The sequence below is a fragment of the Apodemus sylvaticus genome, chromosome 9, assembly GCF_947179515.1.
Source record: "Apodemus sylvaticus chromosome 9, mApoSyl1.1, whole genome shotgun sequence".
Taxonomy (NCBI): domain Eukaryota; kingdom Metazoa; phylum Chordata; class Mammalia; order Rodentia; family Muridae; genus Apodemus; species Apodemus sylvaticus.
In genome coordinates, this window is record NC_067480.1 from 7975744 (window position 1) to 7997798 (window position 22055).

Consider the following 22055-nt stretch of genomic DNA (forward strand, 5'->3'; position numbering starts at 1 on the left):
GTTTCATGTGTGTTCATACTTCGTTTCTCAGAACTTGGCTTGTATACATATACTGTGTAATATTCATTATGTATATAATATGTAATAAACTACTTTCCTCTCAAAATTGTTATTACCATAGCTGCTATCTGTTGCCCTCTTGTGGTCACAAAGTGTTACTACATCATTGTTTTTTGATGGTTTTCTGGAGACCCAAGAGTGGAGAGAGATTGGATAGCTAATGCCAGGTGGCAACTTTTGTTTTTCTTGTAGCAAGTTTGTGACATTTTGACACTAAACACAATTTATACTGCATTTCCTTGGCAGCTGAAGGCTATGCTGCCTTCCAGGAAGACAGCTCTGGAGATGAAGCTGAAAGCCCTTCCAAGGTGAAGAGGTCCAAGGGAATCCACGTGTTCAAAAAGCCCAGCTTCTCTAAAAAGAAGGAAAAGGATTTTAAAATCAAAGAAAAGCCCAAAGAAGAAAAGCATAAAGAGGAAAAGCACAAAGAGGAAAAGCATAAAGAAAAGAAATCTAAAGACTTGACAGCAGCCGATGTCGTTAAACAGTGGAAGGAAAAGAAGAAAAAGAAGAAGCCAGCTCAGGAGCCAGAGGTGCCTCAGGTGGACGCCCCGAGCCTCAAGCCCATTTTTGGCGTTCCCTTGGCCGACGCAGTAGAGAGGACCATGATGTACGACGGCGTGCGGCTGCCAGCTGTTTTCCGCGAGTGTGTGGACTACATGGAGAAGCATGGCATGAAGTGTGAGGGCATCTACCGCGTGTCAGGTATGGGCCACAGGGCGGCTCTAAAAATGACCGCCACTGTGCTTCCTAAGGGGACTGGCCTGTGAGGAACCTTTGGGTGTGAATCCTAAACCATAACCACTTGCACCGTCCCTGCATGTCCCCTCCCTCCCTTGTGGTCGCCTGTAGTTTCCATAAGGACTCACGCCCAAGTCCGTCACAGCTGAGCAGCTGGGGAGAATGCAGCGGCGGGCTGGATCAGGTCGCAGGTGCTGTGCCGTCCTGACTCAGCCTCTTCTAAGCCTAGCTGTTGGGAGGCTAAGAGCTCTGTGAAGGCAGCTTCTCAGCCAAGAGAGAGCTAATGACACAGCCTTGCGATCTGTTTCCTTAGCACGACTAAAGACACAGGGTGTTGTTTTCTAGATGGCTGGGCCAAATGGGAATGTTCTGGTCAGCCACATACAGCTACTGCAGATGTCGGGACTGATCCCGTCATCTGCACACAGTTTGTACTGGGAATTGTAGTTCATGCTTGGCCATCACGTGTCACATATTGGGAGTCTAAAAAACCAAACAATATATAAGTTATTTAGAAGTACAAAGATTTCTTCAAAAGCAGCATGAGTTATGTGGTAACTTGGGATTCAGGTTCCAAGCTGGGCAGTATCTGCATCTGTCATTACCTTCCTTCCCATAGAGAGTTATTTTTATAAAGTGCTTTGATCGCATATCTCTTCATGGCAAGAGATATGTCATACATGTTTAGAACAAAGAGAAGGATTAAGCAAGTTTTCCATTTACTTGGCTCATGTCCTTTCTAGCAGATAGATTTGATACTTGGGGTGACGTCTATGTGACCCTGTAGGAAAACTGCTTCGTTGTTCCTATTTCATAGGAGTTAAACACAGGCCTGCAATGCTGCCTTTACGACTGTTTTTATTGATTGGTTTTTGAAGATTTAGACAGTGATAGCTGTTTTCCCACTTGACCTTGATAAACATGAAGACTTGGGGAATGAAAGTTTCTTTGAAAAAGCTCTGTAGCTTTGTTCAAGAACTCTTTTGTTTCTGACCTATTTTTGATATTTGTATCTTTTGGAGAGCCTTACCATTTCTAATAGAGTCTCTTTTTTGTGAGAGCACACCATGGCATGTCACCTGTGTAGCTGTGCCTCCCCTCCACCCTCATCTGTCTAGAGAGTCAACCCCGGGCCTACGTTCATGCAAAGCCAGGGCTCTGCCACAGCCTCGGCGCCCAACCCCCAACCCTGCCTTGCTATTTGTTAATCGGATAACACCTTTTTTTCTGAAGATGTTTGGTTCTCATTTATATCAGTTCCAATTTAAAAACAAATATGAGAGGGGCTGGAGAGATGTCTCGGCAGTTAAGAGCACTGGCTACTCTTCCAGAGCACCCGGCTTCAATTCCCAGCACCCACATGGCAGCTCACAACTGTGTGTAATTCACACAGAGGTTCTGAGACCCTCACATGGCCTCTGGGCACCGGGCAGGCACTTGCTGCACATACAGATAGATGTATGTGTGTGCACACACCTATGTACTTATAGATAAATGAAAAAGCAAGCAAACAAATGCTAGTATGGAAGACAATTTAAGAAATTTTCTGTTTTTTTCACAATAGTTTCGACATTAAATGTACTTTTATTCTCTATTTCTCACTGGAATTCCTTATGCAGTTTCCAATTTTTAACAATACTGTCAAAAGTAACAGCACACCCAACACGTGTTGTAGCTGTCTGTGGTGGAGTAGTAAATGTTTATAAGACACGCATGTGGAAGGTGATGGGGGAGCACACTCATACCTCTAGCACTCAGGAGGCATGTGAGTTCTAGGCTAGCCTGGGCTCCATGGTGAGTTTAAGGTCAGCTTGGGCTACACAGTGAGATGTTCTCTGCAGAAGCCATGGTCAAGAACATAGCAAGAAAGTGGGGGAACAAGGGCTGGAGAGATGGCTCAGTGGTTAGGAGCATTGACTGCTCTTCTGAAGGTCCTGAGTTCAAATCCCAGCAACCACATGGTGGCTCACAACCATCTGTAATGAGATCTGATGCTCTCTTCTGGTGTGTCTGAAGACAGTTACGGTATGCTTATATATAAGAAATAAATCTTTAAAAAAAAAAGATTTAAAAAAAAGGAAAGTGGGGGGGACAAGAGCTGGAGGGGCAAGAGACTGGCAAAGTCTCAGTGAGAGTCGTCATTAATCTTGTTTTATTCAGATTGTCATATTCTTTTCTATCTCAAAATAAAGATTACCAAAATAAGGTTTGTTAATCTGAATAAGTTATAGATTTTATTTATTTATTTATTCATTTATTTATTTATTTATTTAGTTAGTTAGTTAGTTAGTTAGTTAGTTAGTTAGTTTTTCGAGACAGGGTTTCTCTGTGTAGCCCTGGCTGTCCTGAACTCACTTTGTAGACCAGGCTGGCCTTGAACTCAGAAACCCGCCTGCCTCTGCCTCCCAAGTGTTGGGATTACAGGTGTGCGCCACCACTGCCCGGCTCAAGGTATAGATTTATGATAATGCCATGATTGAGAGTCTGTCCGTCGATGGGAATGTCAAATTTGAAATGGAAGCATATCTTAAGATGTTCAGAGTGGATGACAGTATACGTTAGACTTAGTTTGTAGTTTGTTCTGTGTAGTTGGTTTATAGTTTTAAGTTTAAAAAAGCAGCTATTTTGATCGCTATCACTGAATTATGTCACTTCAGCAGATGGGATTGAAGATATAAAATGATAAAATGTTTGAAAAGCATGCCCTCAATGTGTTAGATTGTTTGTTTGTTTGTTTTTCAGTACAATATGAAAGCCAAATGGTTGTATTTTAGAAGCTTGACTTTATTTTTTTGTTCTAGCATGGTTCAGATTAAGAAAATATTTACAGAATTCAAATTTAGGCCAGGCAGTTGTGGCGCATGCTTTTAATCCCAGAACTCAGGAGGCAGAGGCTGGACAGTCTCCTTGAGTTTGAGGCCATGGTCTTTAAAGAGTTCAGGACAGCAAGGGCGACACAGAGAAGCCTAGTTTCTAAAAACAAAAACAAAACAAAAAAGAATTCAAACTTTGAAATAGAAATTAGGTGGTGTTATATATACTAGAGAACAATCTTCCACGAACTTCTTACGCTAGGAAACATTCTGTATCATGGGCTGACTTAGTCCCAAAGAAGCAGCTGGGAATGGCTAAGTGTGGCGGAGTGATTGAGTTCATTCTATGCCGTCCATCTTGTGAGGACTCAGGAACCTGGCTTTCTGTGCACAGTGCATATGCTCAGATTATAGTTTAATTTTCTCCTGAATTTTTATCTAACTGCCATTATATTTAAATTTTTCCCTAGATTAAACATTTTCTTAATATTTCATGGTTTCTGGGAATGTAAGTTTCCTGTTGTGGTTTTATGTGCTGTGTTCATAGAGTGTTCTGTGACCCATCTGCAGACACAGATTCTACTAGGAGGGTTTTCGCTTAGTTTTGAGAAGGGTCTCACTGTGTAGCTCAGACTGGCAGACTTGAACTGGCAGCAGTCCTCCTGCCTCAACCTCTGCTGCTGAGAGATCACAGGCATGTACCCCCAGCCTGGCTCCCAGGGCTTCTTCCTGGCTGTTCCTGTATCTTTGTGGCAGGTGTGTGTGTAGTGGCGGAGAAAGCGTGTCTGATTCTGATATTTTCTCTCTCCTAAATTTAACGTTTTAAGGAATCAAATCAAAGGTAGATGAGCTAAAAGCAGCCTATGACCGAGAGGAGTCTCCGAACTTGGAAGAACATGAGCCTAACACTGTGGCCAGCCTGCTGAAGCAGTATCTGCGAGACCTGCCGGAGAATTTGCTTACCAAAGAGCTTATGCCCCGATTTGAAGAGGCTTGTGGGAGGACCACAGAGATGGAGAAAGTGCAGGAGCTCCAACGCTTGCTCAGGGAACTGCCGGAGTGCAACCATCTTCTGCTTTCCTGGCTCATTGTGCACATGGACCACGTCATTGCGAAGGAGCTAGAAACAAAGATGAACATCCAGAACATCTCTATAGTGCTGAGCCCAACCGTCCAGGTACGGGCTGTCCACACACATTCTTGGTGTGACCGTCCAGGTACGGGCTGTCCACACACATTCTTGGTGTGACCGTCCAGGTATGGGCTGTCCACACACATTCTTGGTGTGACCGTCCAGGTACGGGCTGTCCACACACATTCTTGGTGTGACCGTCCAGGTACGGGCTGTCCACACACATTCTTGGTGTGACCGTCCAGGTACGGGCTGTCCACACACATTCTTGGTGTGACTGTCCAGGTACGGGCTGTCCACACACACTCTTGGTGTGACCGTCCAGGTACGGGCTGTCCGCACACACTCTTGGTGTGACCGTCCAGGTACGGGCTGTCCACACACACTCTTGGTGTGACCGTCCAGGTACGGGCTGTCCACACACACTCTTGGTGTGACCGTCCAGGTACGGGCTGTCCACACACACTCTTGGTGTGACCGTCCAGGTACGGGCTGTCCACACACACTCTTGGTGTGACCGTCCAGGTACGGGCTGTCCACACACACTCTTGGTATGACCGTCCAGGTACGGGGCCTTGTCCACACACACTCTTGGTATGACTGTCCAGGTATGGGACCTATCCACACACACACTTGGTATGACTGTCCAGGTACTGGCCTGTCTACCCACTCCCTTTTGGTACTGGCACTGGGAAATTGGAGAATGCTTTGCTGAGTCTTATTAAGGGGAATAACGAACGGCCCAGCCTGAGCACAGGTCTTCTCTGTCCAAGCGTGGGCAGTGCCCTCGAGGACGTAGGGATGTGAGCATATTTGCCCTTTTGCTTAGTTGCAAATTGCGAATATCCTATGCACGTTGATCGAGCACAGTGGGCTGTGCTGTTTGCTTGGTAGGTCTTACTGCGGACTTCACCTGTAAGACAGATCCCGAGAGAGACGCTCTGTCACCTCTTAATCTGAGAAGTCCTTTAGGGAATTGAGTAGTACATTGTTTGTGTTGTTATGGTTTTACATGCATGCACATCTGCTGTCCTATTGTGTATGTGTGTTCAGGTTCATGTGTGGGATTGTGTGTGTGTACATGTAGATGTGTATGTGGCCATCATAGGACAGATTTGCTACTGTGGCTTAATCAGCGACCATCCACCTTTTGTTTTGTCTCTTCCTGTACAGTGCCCTCCCTGGCCAGCAAGCCTCAGGGCCCCTCCCCAGGCTGGGGTTATAGGTGTGTACAACCATGCCCATCTTGTTTTAATATGAATGAGGGAGATTGGGCTCAGCTGTTATGTTCGCGTGCTTTACTGACTAAGCTGTCTCCTGGCTGTGGTACCTTCATCACTACTCAGTGGATGCTGTCAGAGAAAGACTTTGCCTTTGGAAGAGCTGATATTTTACTGTGTTGAGAGAGTGTGTGAAAAAAGGCACTGGTTCTATTTTGTTTCTTGATTTTTTTTTCCTGAGCCAGGATTTCTCTGTGTAGCCCTGGCTGTCCTGGAACACACTGTGTAGACCAGACTGGCCTTGAACTCACTCAGAGATCCTCCCACCTCTGCCTCCTGAGTGCAGAGACTGAAGGTGTGCACCACTCTAAGTTTTAATTGAAGCCCTCGTTTTGGTTGGCACGTGAGGTCCTGACCATATATCATTGTTACTATTATAAGAGGATACTTTATTTTGCTAAATATACTTTCATCAGTTATTAGTTATGTTTTAAAAACAAGCTGTTTCTTATATTTCTCAAATACCCTGGTCATTTTTGTTAGCGTGGGTTCGGCATTTGTTCACTACTGCAGTCTTTCTCAGTATTGCCATACCGTGGGTGTTTGTACAGCAGCAGCGCCAAGACCCAGAGACCGGCTGAGCCGGGGAAAGGCGTCTTTTCTGGGTTGGTCAGCCATCCCACAGTGCTGACTTCAGGATGGGAACATCCGGAACGCTGGAGCTTGGGTGTCAGAGACGGTGCCGGCTCTATACATCTGCGGGTGCTCCCCCCCCCCCCAGCTGTCTGCAGGAGCATCGCTCTGTGTGCAGGAAGGTCTCAGAAGACATAGGAGATGGCTGTTAATAGGTGACTAGAACGAGCACATTGATGGCAGTGTGCTTAGTGTCCCTCACTGGCTTCCCCCACGGTACTTGAGAACCTGACTTAAGTTGGCCTTTCACCTGCTCTTAAATTGATAATTAGTGAAGCCTGTTTTTGTCTCTCCTGTGGAGACCTGTGTAGTATCCAGAGTTAAAGGCTGCACGGTGTGCCTGACAAAGGTAAAAGATGACTTTGATGGTTTTGTGCAACTCAGGATCTGTTTTCTGCAGATCAGCAACCGAGTCCTGTACGTGCTCTTCACACATGTGCAAGAGCTCTTTGGCACTGTGGTCCTGAAGCAAGTAACAAGACCTCTGCGTTGGTCCAACATGGCCACAATGCCCACGCTGCCAGAGACCCAAGCAGGCATCAAGGAAGAGATCAGGAGACAGGTGTGTGCTGCCCTGCCTGCCCCTGCCCCACCCTGCCCCGCCCCTGCCTGCTTCAGTGCTGCCCATAAGGGCTCTGGGTTAGAGGTGGGGAGCCCTAGCTTATGGAGTAGTGTGCAGGTCCCTTGTGCAGTCCTTCGCCTCTTGTGTGCTGAGGCCGTTGGGACCACACCCAGATCTGTGCGGTGCTGAGGATGGAACCCATGGTCTCATACAGGTCTCTGCTGGATGAACTCTGTCCTGGAGCAGGCTCTCCAGCTGGTCCTAGTTCATATCGTGTAAGCAAGCAGCCATGGTTGAAATAGCATAGGGTTTGAAACTCTTAAGAATTAGTTTTAAATTCCCACTCTGCTCATCTTTTTTTGACTTTTTTTTTTTTAAACATTTTTTTATATATGAGTACACACCAGAAGAGGGCATCTCATCCCATTATAGATAGCTGCGAGCCACCATGTGGTTGCTGGAATTGAACTCAGGACCTCTGGAAGAACATCTAGTGCTCTTAACCGCTGAGACATCTCTCCTGTCCCTGCTCATTCTTTACATGCTAATTTTAGGCAAATTGCTCAATGTCCTTAAGCCTTGGTATTCTCCTTTTAGAATGGATCAGCTCAGGGGATGACGTGGGAGGTGATGCGCGGGAGGGAAGGGCTCAGCCAGGACCTTGAACATGCTTGCTTTTCTAGACAGGGTGCCGTTACCCATCCTGTTTTACAGCTCAGATACTGTGACGGAACTCCTGGACTATGTAATCAAGATTAGCTCAAGCCTGGAGTTTTTCCACTGTGCTACTTTGATATCTAAAAGAAATACAGTAAATTTGTGTGTGTGCACGCACAAGTGTGGTGGGGAGACTGAGAGACTGAGACTGACTGAGCGCTAAGGTGTTCAAGACTGGGTAGAGCCATGAGACCTCTGACTGCATCGCAGGAATATCAGCACTGCCTGCTTTCCTTGCTGGCTGAGTTCTACTTACCAGCTGCTGTGAGGAGAGAAGGGAGAGCAAAGATGTGGGCTAATTATTACGGAACTGCCAGAAAGAAAGGACTAAGGGTCTAAGTCCGGTAAAGCAGACTTTACAGTGTGTGCACTGTCAGCAAGGAGGGACTTGTCACTGTTGCTGTGCAGGGCAAGAGCTTGGGTCTTCATGGGAGAAACTGCTTGTGCTGCTGTCGGATAACCACACCAGCAGGGTCCATGTGTCTTTTTGTTATCTAGGAGTTCCTTCTGAATTGTTTACATCGAGATCTGCAGGGCGGGATAAAGGACTTATCTAAAGAAGAAAGATTATGGGAAGTACAGAGGATTCTGACTGCCCTCAAGAGAAAGCTGAGGGAAGCTAAAAGACAAGTGAGTTATTCTCTTACATCCCGTGTCTAGTGAACCTGCTGGGAGTGTGGGCGAGCCTTCTGTACACTGTTGTAAGTTATTTCTTTTAAAAGTAGCACGTATGTGTCTGTTGATGCTAAATTCTCTGGTGAAATTTATTCACACAAATGTTTCGTTTTGTGTTATTCATACTTTAGCGTGGTATAAATCAGATGTTTCATTAAGTTTAGAAAGGTGATCTTGTTCATTCCTGCCTAATTTGTCTGTAGACAGAGCTTTGTAAGAATGAGAGACCCCTGGAGAGAGAATGCTGAGATATTTGAGTTTTGAATGGAAACACAGGACTTGAAGGCCCAGGGGGATTCTGCTTTGCACTCCAGGGAGGGACAAACCAAGGAAAGAACTGAGCGGGCTGCTGCTGTGTGGAGTGCACAAGGCCCGCTGTGGCTGTGTGCTACTTCAGTGTGTGAAACTGGAGTCTGGACTCAGTTTCCCAGCCACATCAGAGCTAAGATCCACACCCGTGAAAGACCGTACAAGTTGCAGGCAGATCCAGCAGCACAGTGAGTGGCACAGCCTACAGACACTAGTTAGAGCTCTCGGGTCTGAGGGTGGAGCAGTGGCCACTGTGAGAGGGCAGCACCTGAGGCCTTGTGCTGTGAGGATATAGCGCTTGTTGAAAGGACAGGTCTGATCCTTGCAGCTGCACAGTTTTTCAGGATGTGCAGTCTGGAAGGAAGCCTTCCCTCTTGTTCTCCTCTCCAGCTTACTCTCCTGTCTGTCTTTTGTTTCCTCTGTCTTAAGCCTCTCTTTTGTTCCCTTGTTTGTTTTAAAAAGCCATCCTGTGGCCCAGCAGTCTCAAGTTCGTTCTATAGCCAAGATGACCTTAAACTCTTGACCCTGCTGCCTTAGCCTCCTGTGTGCTGAATCACAGGCAGGGGCCATGCTTGGCTTTGGATGTGTGCCCGAGTCTCACAGGGCAGGTTCAGTTGTTGATCGAATCTCATTTTCCAGCAGCCCTTAATGTGAAGAGTCCCTGACGTAGAACATAGGTAGATGTTTGGCTTTTGTGTCTCTTAGTTTTGTGTCTCTGTTGAATAAAAGGGCTGTGGCTGTGGAACCGGCTCAGTGGGTAAAGTGCTTGCTTTTGTAAAAATAAGGACCAGAATTCAATCCACAGCATTCACATAAAAGCCAGATGTTATGGCCTATACATGTAATCTCAGCACTGGGAAGGCAGAGACCGGAGGGTCCCTGAGCTTGAAGGCCAGCGAGTCTAGAGGAATAGATGAGGTCAAGGTTAAGTGAGAGACCTTGACTAAATAAGTCAGAGAACCGATGGAAGAATGACACTCAACCAATGACTTCTAGCCTCTACATATGTGCACACAAATGTGCACACAAGTACATGACTATACATGTTTGCGAGCACATGCACACACAAACACCCAGAATTTTGGTTTTGAGCTCAGAAACAGTGTGGTGGGATGACAAGGGATGGCTGTCTCCTCTTCTTCCCCTTATCAATTGTATGCTCCCTAGCCATTCCCTGCCCTTGATGACTTATTTTGTAGCTATATGCCCAGGTTCCTTCATGCTGGCTTCACTTTTGAGGGAGAACTTACTTAAAGAAGTATCAGTCAGTGGATTAATGACCAGTTTAAACCTCGATGTCATCTTGGCACTTTCCCAAAAATTAACCCTATGATTATTTATCGTATAACTCAGAAATCCCACTCACAGCCATTATCCTCTAACAGCAGAGCAACAACCCATAAGCCTTCACAGAATATTTCCAAACTATTCATAACAGCTGAAAGCAAAGACCCAGAGCCCTGCAGCTGGTGAGCAGATACACAGATTAGGATGCATTCATTCCAGCCTCCCTCTGTCCTTACCACCTATGTCTCAGCCTCTGGGTGGTTCACACACAGCCATTCACAAGCATATCCCAGGAACAAACTGTCTCAGAGTCCTCTTCAACCCCTGCCCTGGTCTGCAGCTCTCTGCCCCACATTGGGCGCCACCTCAGTCAGTCAGCAGGTTTTCCAGGGCAGGAGCTCGGATTAAAAAGGAAAAAAAAAAAAAAAACCAATTACACCACACTGCAGCATGACCTCAGCTAGTCCTGAGGCTGAGGCGACTTTATTTTTTCCTAATCTGCCTTTATATCATTTTAATTATAGCAAGTAGTAAGGTCAGTTCTAGGTTAAGGAAAAAGCAAGACAATAAACAAGGTCCCGTGATTATTGTTTCTAAGGGATTATCAGGATGACTAAGATATCTAAGCCTACTTCCCTGTCCTAGCCCAAACTCTTATTCCTGCCTGAAGCCTCCTTCCCTGTCCTGGCCCAATGTCAAACTCCTTCCAGGTGGCCTCAAAAGCTCTCCACAATTTATACACTGGTTGTCACTCAGCAACTACTCACACTAGCACAACATACAGAAGTGACTTAAAGCCAAGTGTGAAGCTAGAGAGAAATGTTGAGTCAGTTCACCCGAGACCTGAGAGGATGTGAGGACAGAGCAGGTCTGTGGTGCTGGGCACTGGCACACACCGGAGCGAGGGGATGCTCTGGACAGGCTTCTGGTGCTTACCTTACTGTATGTATTTGGTAAAATTAGTTAAATTAGACTTATAATTGACACCCCAGTAGCTCCCTTCAAGACATTTCTTGTAGTCTGGAGAAGGGAGCATATTCATCAGAATTAAGCATTTCCACAATGCAGCCACAGACCAAGAAAAGCATGTAATGCTCCTTTCTTATTTTAAAATGTTTATTCTTGTGTGTGAGTGTGCACATGGGCACGGACATGCCGTGGATGTCATGCATGTGGAGGTCAGAGAACAGCTTGCCAGAATCAGTTCTCTGCATCATGTGAGTCCTGGGGAGGGAATTGAGCTCAGGTTGACAGGCTTCCTGAGACCACGTGTCTACCATGAAGCCACCTTGCAGTCTCTACCCACATTATATTTTATGGTTTGATTTGGTTTTTGCTTTTTGAGATGGGGTCTTTCTGTTGTCCTGGAACTCACATAGATCCTCCTACCTCTGTCTCCTGAGCGCTGGGGTTACAGGCGTGTCCCGCCATGCCGCTCCCACCTGCAGTATATTCTAAGCCTAGGTAGCAGATGTCTGTCCAGCCGTCATCATCGACAGTTCCACTGCTGCTGCGGTTTCTTCATTTGTTAATTTAAGAGGGCCATTTATTGATTGTGTGTTACATGTGGGCTGAACATTCATCATGTGTTGTCTTTGACAGGAGTGTGAAACCAAGATTGCACAGGAGATAGCCAGTCTTTCGAAAGAGGATGTTTCCAAAGAAGAAATGAATGAAAACGAAGAAGTTATAAATATCCTTCTTGCCCAGGCAAGTTATACTTTTTAATTTCCAAAGGGATTCATTGGTCATTTTTCAAACAGAAGCTCAACTATAGACTTTTTAAAACAAAAAAAAAGTTCCAAAGAACTTGTTCCTGTTTTGTGTCCCTACCCTTGTGCTGAAATGTTAAGTGTGGAGGGAGAGGCTGCCTTCTGTCTAGCTTCCTAGTCTCTGTAAGTCTACACAGAAGTTTGTGGTGGTGTCATGTTCCTGATTTACAAGAACAAACAAAAACTTTGAGGAGAGAGAAGTCCCAGATATTTTCTTGAGTGCTTCACATCTAAGGTTTCTTGGAATATAACTTCATCCGAGGAATATAACATGTATGCCGAGGCAGGTGGCAGATGCCTGTGTGTTTGAACATGGAGACACGGCCTCTCTTAGGAGCTTTTTAGTGCTTCCTGGACTGTGCCCGTGGTGCCCCGTGTTTGGAAGGAGTTGCTGGTGCTTTTGCCTCCAACTCCTCTTCTGCTCTACTGTTTTCTGTAGGCCTGAGAACCTAGATAGAATGCAGACAGGGCTCTCTCCAGTTTAGGAATGGTTAACCTGTCAAGGAGAATCTTACTTTTATCTGAGGGGCATGATTGGGGACAGTGAGGAAGGAAGGGAGATCCTGTAACCTTTCCTTCTCTGTTCTGCCTTATACCTGACACTAGTATCAGCCACACATATCTCTTGGGTCCTGTTCCAAGTGACACTATGAAAAGTCACTGTGACCCTGAATCCTAAGACAGGAAGCTAAAGGAGATGACTCTTAGATTGCTTATTTTATTTGTGCATATGTGTTGCACATACATGTATTCAGATACCCACTGGGCCAGTAGAAGGTGTTAGATCCCCTTCCACCAGGCGGTTGTGAGCCCCTGATGTGGGTGCTGGGAGCTGGACTTGAGTCCTCTGGGAGAAGAGCAAGTGCTCTTAATAGTCGAGCCATCTCTTCAGCCCTGAGCAAGCCAGAGCACATGTTGACTCTGGGTCCTTTGCCGTGCTGTGGTTCATAAGGAGCCTTGAAAAGCTACAGCAGTTCTTGTGTGCATTTTGTTGAGAAGAGTCTAGACATTCTCTCAACATGACTTAGTGTGCCTTTTCCTGATTCTGAGACAACAGCATGGTTTTGGTCACAATAGATTGTGTGAGCAGGGTGACAGTACTGAGCAGGGTGACACGAGAGACCTTGGAGAGGTCGCTTTTCCTCCCCCAGAGCTCAGAGTGAGCTCACCATTGTCACTGCTGCAGGAGAATGAGATCCTGACTGAGCAGGAGGAACTCCTGGCCATGGAGCAGTTTTTGCGTCGTCAGATTGCCTCGGAGAAAGAAGAGATCGACCGCCTCCGAGCTGAGATTGCGGAGATCCAGAGGTACGGGGAGCCTCAGGGCAGGAAGGGTCCAGCCATGTCGTGATTTACATGAGCAGAGTTGTTTTAGTTTAGTGGTTTTCAACTTCCTAATGCGTCAGCCTTTAACCGCTAGCTCCTCATGTGGTGGTAACTCCAGTCATAACATTATTATTCTCCTTGCTACTTCAAAACTGTAAATTTGCTACTGTTATGAGTTATAATATGAACAAGATGGTAGATGGTAGCCTTAGGCGACCCCTGGGAAAGGGTTATTTGGTTTCCAGAGAGGCTGTGACCCACAGGTTTAGAACCACTGTTTTAGCCATTCCTGTAAAAGAAACAAGTCACTTTAAGCTCCTTAGCAGGTCTTTAAGGCAGCATTGGGCTGGGTAGATTCCCAGGCATGGGCAGGCGGGCCATAGCTGGCCTCAGAGTGCACCACAGTGCCACCTTGTCTCCACACAGCCGCCAGCAGCACGGCCGCAGTGAGACGGAGGAGTACTCGTCTGACAGCGAGAGTGAGAGCGAGGATGAGGAGGAGCTGCAGATCATTCTGGAAGACCTGCAGAGGCAGAACGAGGAGCTGGAGGTGAGTGGGGGAGGGGGCGGTCGCAGACCACCTGCTCTCCTGCTACACACTTGTAGAGACGAAGTCAAGGACTTTTTTTAAGACTTATTTTATTTAGATTTATTTTATGTGAGTACACTGTAGTGTCTTCAGACACACCAGAAGAGGGCATCAGATCCCATTACAGATGGTTGTGCACCACCATGTGGTTGCTGGGAACTGAACTCAGGACCTCTGGAAGAGCAATCAATGTTCCTAGCCACTGAGCCCTCTCTCCCGCTCCATCCAGGGCTTTCTTACCAGGATGAGATGTGTGCTCTAGCTGTCCGAGGTGCGGCAGCTCTTCCTGACCTTGGTGTACAGTGAGCCAATCAAAGGTGAACGGTGCCTGGCCTTGTCCCTAGTGGCCTTGCAGTGGAGACTGTGAGTCAGTTCCCTGCAGTCCTCGCCCCACCGAGCAGTAAATGTGACCAAATGCCCAGGAAGTTGGACTGGGAAGGAAACACTGGTCCGAGTGATTTCCTTTCTCATCCCAAATAAAACATTGTCTTCTGAGGCTGACTCAGGGAACAGAGGGCCACCTTAGCTTCACTCATGTTCATGGAACTGCCTGCCAGGCAAGTGCACAGGGGTCACAACTGCACGGAGGCTGGGCGTGGCGGCTCCGTCTGTGGAGTGAGTTCCAGGACAGTTGGAGCTTGAAAAACAACAACAAAAAGATGCGAAAACTGTCGTAGCTGAAGAGGTGGCTCAGCAGTCCAGAGCACTGGCTGCTCTCTAGAGGACCCAGGTTCAGTTCCCAGCACCACGTGCCAGCTCACAACTGTCTAACTCCAGCTCCTGGGATCCCACACCCTCACATAGACTGCATGCATGCAGGTAAAACACTACTGCACATAAATAAAAATAGTATTTTAAGGACTTCCCAGGACTCTGGCCGTCCACTGTGTGGACGGTGGGCAGAGTGAGAGGCAGTGGTGCCCGGCACTTGTAGCAGGAGTCTGTCCTGGGGAAGAAAAGACGGGGGTCCAGGGACATGGCCCCGCTGGCGAGGGGCTGCAGCACAGGCTGAGCACCCGGGTAAAGCAACACCCTTCACGCACACACCTGTGGCTCCGTGCACACCTGTACCTGTTAAGCAATTCCCAGCACTCAGGAAGCAGAGGCAGGCAGAGCTGAGTTTGAGGCCAGCCTGGTCGTTCTACAGGAGTTGAGACCATGTTTTAAAAAACATAAACAAGAAAGGAAGTTAGTGTTAGTGAGACGGGTTGCTGGGATTCTGTCATTTAGAAGACACATCGGCACCCTAATTTGATCTGTTTCCTGAACAGGAAAATTAAGTGCAGACTTTGCGGAGTGTTTTGTTGTGCACATTGTGTGGCCTGACTTGAGCCAGAGCGGCCGCCCTGCATCTGGCCATGTTCTCAGTCAGGGAAGGAAGGGTCAGGGCACAGCAGTGTCATGCTGAGTGACTCTGAACCAGAGTTATAGGGCACACCGGCAGCTGAGGATGCCGGGAAAGACTGAGGAGGAGCATTCCAGTGGCTGGGACAGGTGAGGCTGCCGAGCTTCGGGCCAGCCTCTGAGTCCCTGCTGAGTGAGGACACAGCATTTAAGCAGCTGCGGTTTCTCACAATTGTCAAGCAGCGCGAGCAGATGTAGTCAGTGAAGACAGATTTTGACGTGGAAAGAATCTGAGCTTTCACCCCAGCTCTGACCCCAGCCCTCTCCTCCCTGCAGGCTCCCCGTGCAGGCTGTTCAGAAACCAGGACAAATGCCCATCAAACACTGCAGTACTTACTAGAGCAGCTGTCCTGTTGATACCTTGCTTTCTAACTGTGCTTGCATTTGTAATGTGGGCAGAGTGGTGCTCTCAAGCATTCAGGGCGGTATTTACCCAGTCGTCCACACAGTCATCTTGTCTTCTGCTGCACCCGCCAGGTTGGCTAAAAGAGACCTAGGTCCTCGCTCAGGGCCGCTTGCAGCCTGTGCTCTGCCCTGCTTCCTTGGCTTCTGACCTTGCTTAAGTGGTAACCACCCTCTCTGTCATTCTTTAAGATAAAGAACAATCACTTGAACCAAGCAGTTCATGAGGAACGGGAGGCCATCATTGAGCTTCGAGTGCAGCTCCGGCTGCTCCAGATGCAGCGAGCCAAGTCTGAGCAGCAGCTACAGGAGGAGGAGGAGCCCGAGAGGCGAGGGGGCACAGGCCCGCCGCCCTGTGACGGTGTCCTCGAGGTGAGAGCGGCCAAGGAGCAGGCAAAGCCGTCACCCAGCAAAGACCGGAAGGAGACCCCCATCTGAGCTGCTGGCTGGCTGGGCCCTGTGCATCGTACTGTAAGCGAGAGTCGGCGCCTTCCTGCTGGACATTCTGTGACTGCTCAGAGATGCCCCCTCTTGCACACGTCTGGCTCTGTGTCAGGCTCAGGCCCTGGGAGGGTGAAGCAGGGGACATATGGGGAGCTTGCAGGGAACACAGGCATTTCCAGATAGTGTCAGCTTATTTGAAAATTAATTTTCTTTGTTAAAAATAACTATTTTAACCTTTGAGTGGCTTGTTTTTAAACCAAAAAAAAATTTTTTTTTTGCCTTTTTTTTTAAATCACAGCAGAATCAGGATTTCTTTCTTATCAAAGGGTAGGAACCAAACCAGGCCGCTTCTGCGCCTGCTTGTGGGCGCTCGTGGTCTCACCAGCTCTGCGGGGCCTCTGGCCACTCTTGCTTGTGCCTTCCACACCTTTTGGTGCAGATTGTTCCGTGGGGAGCTGCCTCATATTCTCTGACTGGCCAAAAAGGCTCTCGCCGGGGTTCCCTGGACCTGCCCTGGACCACTTTGCTTTTCCAGTTCCAAGTCAAGCCTGTCAGTGTGAGTCAGGACAGCCCAGTCCAGTTGCAGACAGGTTCCCACGCAGCCTGCCACCAGCCTGGGCAGTGCAAGCCACTCCTCACTGCCAGGGATCAGCGAAGGCCTCCTCTCTGAGGTGGTCACCTGACCACCTTGACCCTGAGGCGCTGCTCAGGATGCTTCTCAAACCAGAGCCCTTTCCATAGTGACCTTCCAGGAAGCCACAGTGACTTCAGTTGCTAGGATACATGGACCTCTGCCGGGATAAGCCATGTGGGTGCTCTCACGCAGAGCTTTTGCCTTTGCGTGTCACCTCAAGGGCTGCTTAGGGACTGACAGGGTGGAGCGGAAGGAAGGAAGAAAAGAAAGAAAGCGGTAGCTGTGATTGACCCCACCTGGTGTTTGCTTCTAACTCTGTGACTGCTCCCCAGTGTCTGGGAGGCCTGCCTTTTAGGCAACCAGATTTCGGATGGATGAGTGGCCCCCACGGAGGTCCCCTGTGGCTCTGAAGACAAATCCCACACTCTAAAATGAGCAACAAACCCACAGGAGGGCTCTGGCCTCCTCCTAGTTAGTATTTATTTCAGCACCTATTTTTGTGCGATTTTTCGTTAGCCTCTACCTATTGCACTGTTGTGACTTGTTGGCCATTATTTGATTTTTGTACGGAAAAAAAGCTTTGTTATAGAAATCAGCATACTATTTTTTTAAATCTGGAGAGAAGATATTATGGTGACTGGAAATATGGTCAGGTGTCAAATATAAATGTACAAACGCCTTGCTGCATCCCGTCAGGTGTACAACATCCACTTTATATTTGCTGGCAATATTGAAGAATTCTTTTTGTTTGTGTAAACTCTAATTTCTATCAAGGTATCATGGGTTTTTAAAATTAGTACTTCATTACAAATGTCTCAATGTTGGTTAACTAATTTTTGCCAGGACCATTATTGATCAAGGAAATAAATACAACAGCCATTTGAGAAAAAAAAAAGGCTTTTTATTATACATTATTTTCTTTGAAATAATTGCATAGGCAGCATCTGGTGCAGAGTCAGTGGAAAGTATGTGGGGTACCTTATTCCACCTGACTTCCCGCCGTGCTCCCCACAGTGCTCCCTGCTGTGCTGTGCTGTGCTGTGCTGTGCTGTGCTGTGCGCGGCCCTCCTGTATGCTCTCAGCAATCCTCTCACCTCACTTGCTGCTGCTGACTGGAAGGGTTTGCTCAGACTGAGTGCAGATCTTGAACATGACCGTTTGCATTGCTGTTGGGAATGTTTCCCTTCTAGGTCAAGTCTAGACCGGTCTTGGCCCAGTTGTTAGAGTTTTACAGGTTTGCACTGTGTGAACTGAGGACTTAGGGCAGCTAGCGTGCTGGAGATGCCTGACAAACGTCTGGACTCTCCAGCTTGTATAGTAACTGTCCTGCAGAATTTATGTTGGTTTACGGAAGGTTCCAGAGACCCTGCTGTGACATTTAGCTTCAGTGAGGGATCTGGGGATGGCGTGTGATGAGGATGAGCTCCCAGGCAGGGACCCGTGGCTCTCAGGTCCCTCTGCAGTTGACTGTGGACTGAACAGCCCCGGGCCTGAGGTTCCGAGTGTAGATGGCAGTGTCTGTGTATGGAGCCAGGAGTGCTGGGGGCACCTGTAGTTCCACCTTAGCAGAAATGAGAACCCCGCAAGTGTGATAGTCAGCTGCTCTAGGGGAGTCAGTGAGCTCTGGCTTTAGAGGCCAGCCCTCTCTCAAAAAGGAAAGGACAGTGATGGGGGCACCAATATCAGCTTGCTCATTGCACACAGCACACCCTGCTGGTGGATCCGGCCGAAGACTGGGCTTCTGGAGCCTTCCTCCAGGGCCTTTTGCTGATGTTCATTCGTCTGGGTGTGATCTAAGCTTAGTTGGTGCTCTTCAGTGGAGGCACAAACCGGAGACCCATGAGCTTACCCACTGTGAGCATCGCCTCTGGGACGTCAGGAGACCCAGGACGTAAGGACCAAGGGGCAGGGTCCTTCAATTCCCACATCCAGGCTCCCTCAGTAAGCTGCTGCTGCTGTGTCCATGCCCCCACTCCCCAACCCCAGCCTGGACACTTGTTCCCTATAATCTGGGGTTTTGTCACCATGCAACTAGTAGACCCATGAGGGGTTGCTCTAGTTTGACAGAGGAAAGAGGATTGGCTTCATTTGCAGTGAGCTGTAGTTAATTTTTAAAAAATTTTCACATCTGCTCAGTACCACGTCCTCTGGTGATGGCTTCAGCAAGGTGCAGGCTCCTGCCCGTCTTTTGGTGTGTGTGTATTTCAGGTGAGGGAACCCTTGGTATCTGGTAGTGCTGGGGTTTGGGCTTCTTGGCTGTGAAAAATGGCTTTCAGGAAGGCACAGGAAATCTGTAGCTTGCATGCCTTTCTTCACCTCTAGTAAGCAATTTTATCCTGTAGGGCTTCATTTCTCATTGACAAAAAAGAAAATCCTGATTTCAAAAAGGTTTATTAGATTTAGTGCCTAGGGTAGGGCTTTAAGGTACAGATATTTCCTCACCGAGGATGTGATGTGCATCATGTCATGAAGTGCCAGGGGACAGTCAATGCAGTGCCAACAGCTTTTGATTTTGTGTGCTGTTGTATGTCTATCGTATGTACAGCCGTTGTCTGTCTGTTATGTATGTCTATTGTAGGAAAATCTGTTATTGTATGAATGGTGCGTGGGGACCAGAGGTGACATTGGGTGTCTTTTCTCAATTGTCATTTTTAGTATTAAATGTCTTTTTACATAGCAAGTAGAATATATATCTTATTCTTATGGGATCTCATATATAACACACTTTGGTCCTGTCACCTCAGTCCCTCTGTGTGTCTGTCCTTCTTTGTGTATTTGAGAAGAGACTGCTGTACAGATGCCCTAGTCCTCTGGCTTGGCCTCTCCTCTCTCCGCCATCACGTTCTCTGGCCTCCAGTGTACAAGCCTTATTGCAGATTGGGTTGAGCACCGTACAGTCCATCTCTGCATGTTCACCAGCTGTGGCTTTCTGTAATCTCTGCCTGCTGCAAAGCGAAACATCTGCTGATCTGTGGGTATGAGGATGAGTCTAGAATGACCCTGGTGAGGAAAGTGACTGCAGGTTCTGTGTCCTCATCAGGCATAGGTACCCGGCTGAGTTCAGGCATGAATTCTCCATTAAGTGGGCTTTACGTCCAACAAGGCGACTGTTGGTTTCCCATAGGATATATGAGCCATTATTTCGACATGTTGGTCACTCATGTATCATAGCGGGGATGGCGCTGATGATAGCTTCCCTGTGAGCAGCTTGCACAAGTCCATCTTGAGAGCTAGTCCCCAGTGAGGGGGCTTCCAGATTAAATCCAGATCAGTTCTTGAAAATCTGTTGGAAGTGTGTGGTGCCTTCAGCAGGGGGTCTTGTCTTTTTCTCTGGGTGGCGTAAAGAGCAACCACACGGCCTGTACAGTTTGGGGATACCTTGGACTCCCCATGGCCAGCACTGGGGTCTTGTCAGATGTTCTGTGTATTTTGGAGGAAGTGTCACTCTAACTGGCAAAAGTTCCATTAAACTACATATGAACTTACATGTATGTATGTTAACATATATGCATACACATTAGGTTTTCTGACAGTCTGTAGCTTGGCTAGCCTAAAACTCAGTATGTAGACCAGGCTGGCCTCAAACTCAGAGACCCACCTGCCTGTCTCCTGAGTGCTGGGAAGCAAAGGTGTGCGCCATGCCTGGCTTTGTAGTTCCTAGTCAAAGGGAATGTCTGCTGCTTTTCTAGTAAGTAGCCTTGGTGTCCCTGACCCCTTTCCTTCTCCTGCAGGTGGCTCTCAGTCCATCCAGTGTTTCCCACAACACAGTCCCGTTTCTCTGATTATCTGGTTACTCCGGATATATTTGCATCTGAAGATTCAGAACTAGCATCTACACATGAGAGGAAAACTTGTAATGTTTGTTTTCTTGGGGCAGGGGCGGGGGGGGGGGGGGAGCTGGGTTACCTCAGTATACTATTTTCCAGTTCTGTCCACTTACCTGCCAATTTAATGTTTTCATTATTTACAGCCGAATAGTATTCCATTGAGTATATGTGCCTTAGTCTTGTTTCACACTGGTTCATCTAGGCTGAGCTTCTAGAATCCTGCTTCCTTGTTCCTCTTCCCTGCCCACCACTGGGCACACATCACTGTTGCCTAGCATTTTAACTGGGTGCAAAGGTATTAGAACGTGACCCAGGACCAAGCGGACCCTGTCCGGACTTTTCCAAACGGCAGCACTTATAGTCACTACAGCTCTAGATGACAAACTAGTGTTTTCCCAGCTGCCCCGGGGTTCCAGCTGTCAGGACAGGTGGATGTGGATGTGGATGTGGATATGGATGTGGAGAGAGCACGGCCGTTCTCCGGGCTGCACACTCGCCCTGCTGGCTGAGGTTGTAGGCTGCAGAGCCCAGGAAGATAGTTCTCAAAAATCTCCAGCTCTAAGTAGAGAAAGCATTGAAGAGAGCTGGGGCCACGCTGCCTACAGTCTGCCAAGCAGCCAGGAGAGACAGGGTTTTTTTTGTTGTTGTTTGGTTGGTTTTTTGTCATCTTTGACAAAAGCTGCCAATTTTACAACTGTCCTCCATCGGGATAGCTGCTCTATTTGAATTTCTGGGAGTTAAGAAAACCTAAGGTGTAGGTATCACAGTTCACTCCCAAGGTTTCAGGAAAAAGGTCGTGTACGATGGAAGTGGCCTCCCCTGGGCGACTATGCAAGCAGGAACTCTAGTCCTGGGGTGGGGTGAGGGAGGAGGCGGCAGTCAGCAAAAGGACACAGGAAGCAATCTCTGAGGTTCTCAAGTCAGAACTGCAGATATTCCTAAACAAGGGGGTGGGGAGGTGCCGGCTGGGGAAGGTGGCCAAGCGACTCTACACTCAAGTGGGGAGGGGCTATAGCGTCACTAAAGACCCTACAAGAACAAACGGAGACCTGGGGGTTAAAAGGCTGCAGACCCAGACCAAATTCTCTTGTGCTCCTTTCTTTGAAAATCATTCATTCCGTGCTCACCCTCGTGTCTGTCACTCTCTAGCTCCTCACAGTGAATCCGCAGCAGACCATTAGTGTCCAGCAGGCGAGAAACCTGAGCTTGTGGCTGGGAACCCAAGTCTTGCAGTGGAGTTCAGGGATGCTCCAACGACCCCCCCCCCCCCCCCCCGCCCAGTGTGCCCACCAGTGTAGCTGAAGAGGATCTCCACTTACCACCTTTGTCTCCTCACTAGAAAGACGTCACAAAACTCGGATATATCGGAATATGGTATTTGTGGGGAGCTATGTCTGTTCAGTGCCCGCCCACCTGCATCTGGCTCCAGAGAAACCTTCTACTCCATC

General features: G+C 47.9%; 1 protein-coding gene across 1 annotated transcript in view; it reads left to right on the top strand.

Annotated features, from left to right (window-relative positions):
- Ralbp1 (ralA binding protein 1) overlaps window positions 1-20265 on the top strand; it is a 40473-nt gene extending 20208 nt beyond the window's left edge. The window contains exons 3-10 of the mRNA XM_052192213.1: window positions 307-765; window positions 4442-4791; window positions 7060-7221; window positions 8437-8568; window positions 11812-11919; window positions 13168-13289; window positions 13734-13857; window positions 15895-20265. Coding sequence (XP_052048173.1) covers window positions 307-765; window positions 4442-4791; window positions 7060-7221; window positions 8437-8568; window positions 11812-11919; window positions 13168-13289; window positions 13734-13857; window positions 15895-16140 — 1703 coding nt within the window. The 3' untranslated portion in view covers window positions 16141-20265. The remainder of the gene's footprint in view (window positions 1-306; window positions 766-4441; window positions 4792-7059; window positions 7222-8436; window positions 8569-11811; window positions 11920-13167; window positions 13290-13733; window positions 13858-15894) is intronic.
- The last annotated feature ends 1790 nt before the right edge of the window (window positions 20266-22055 follow it).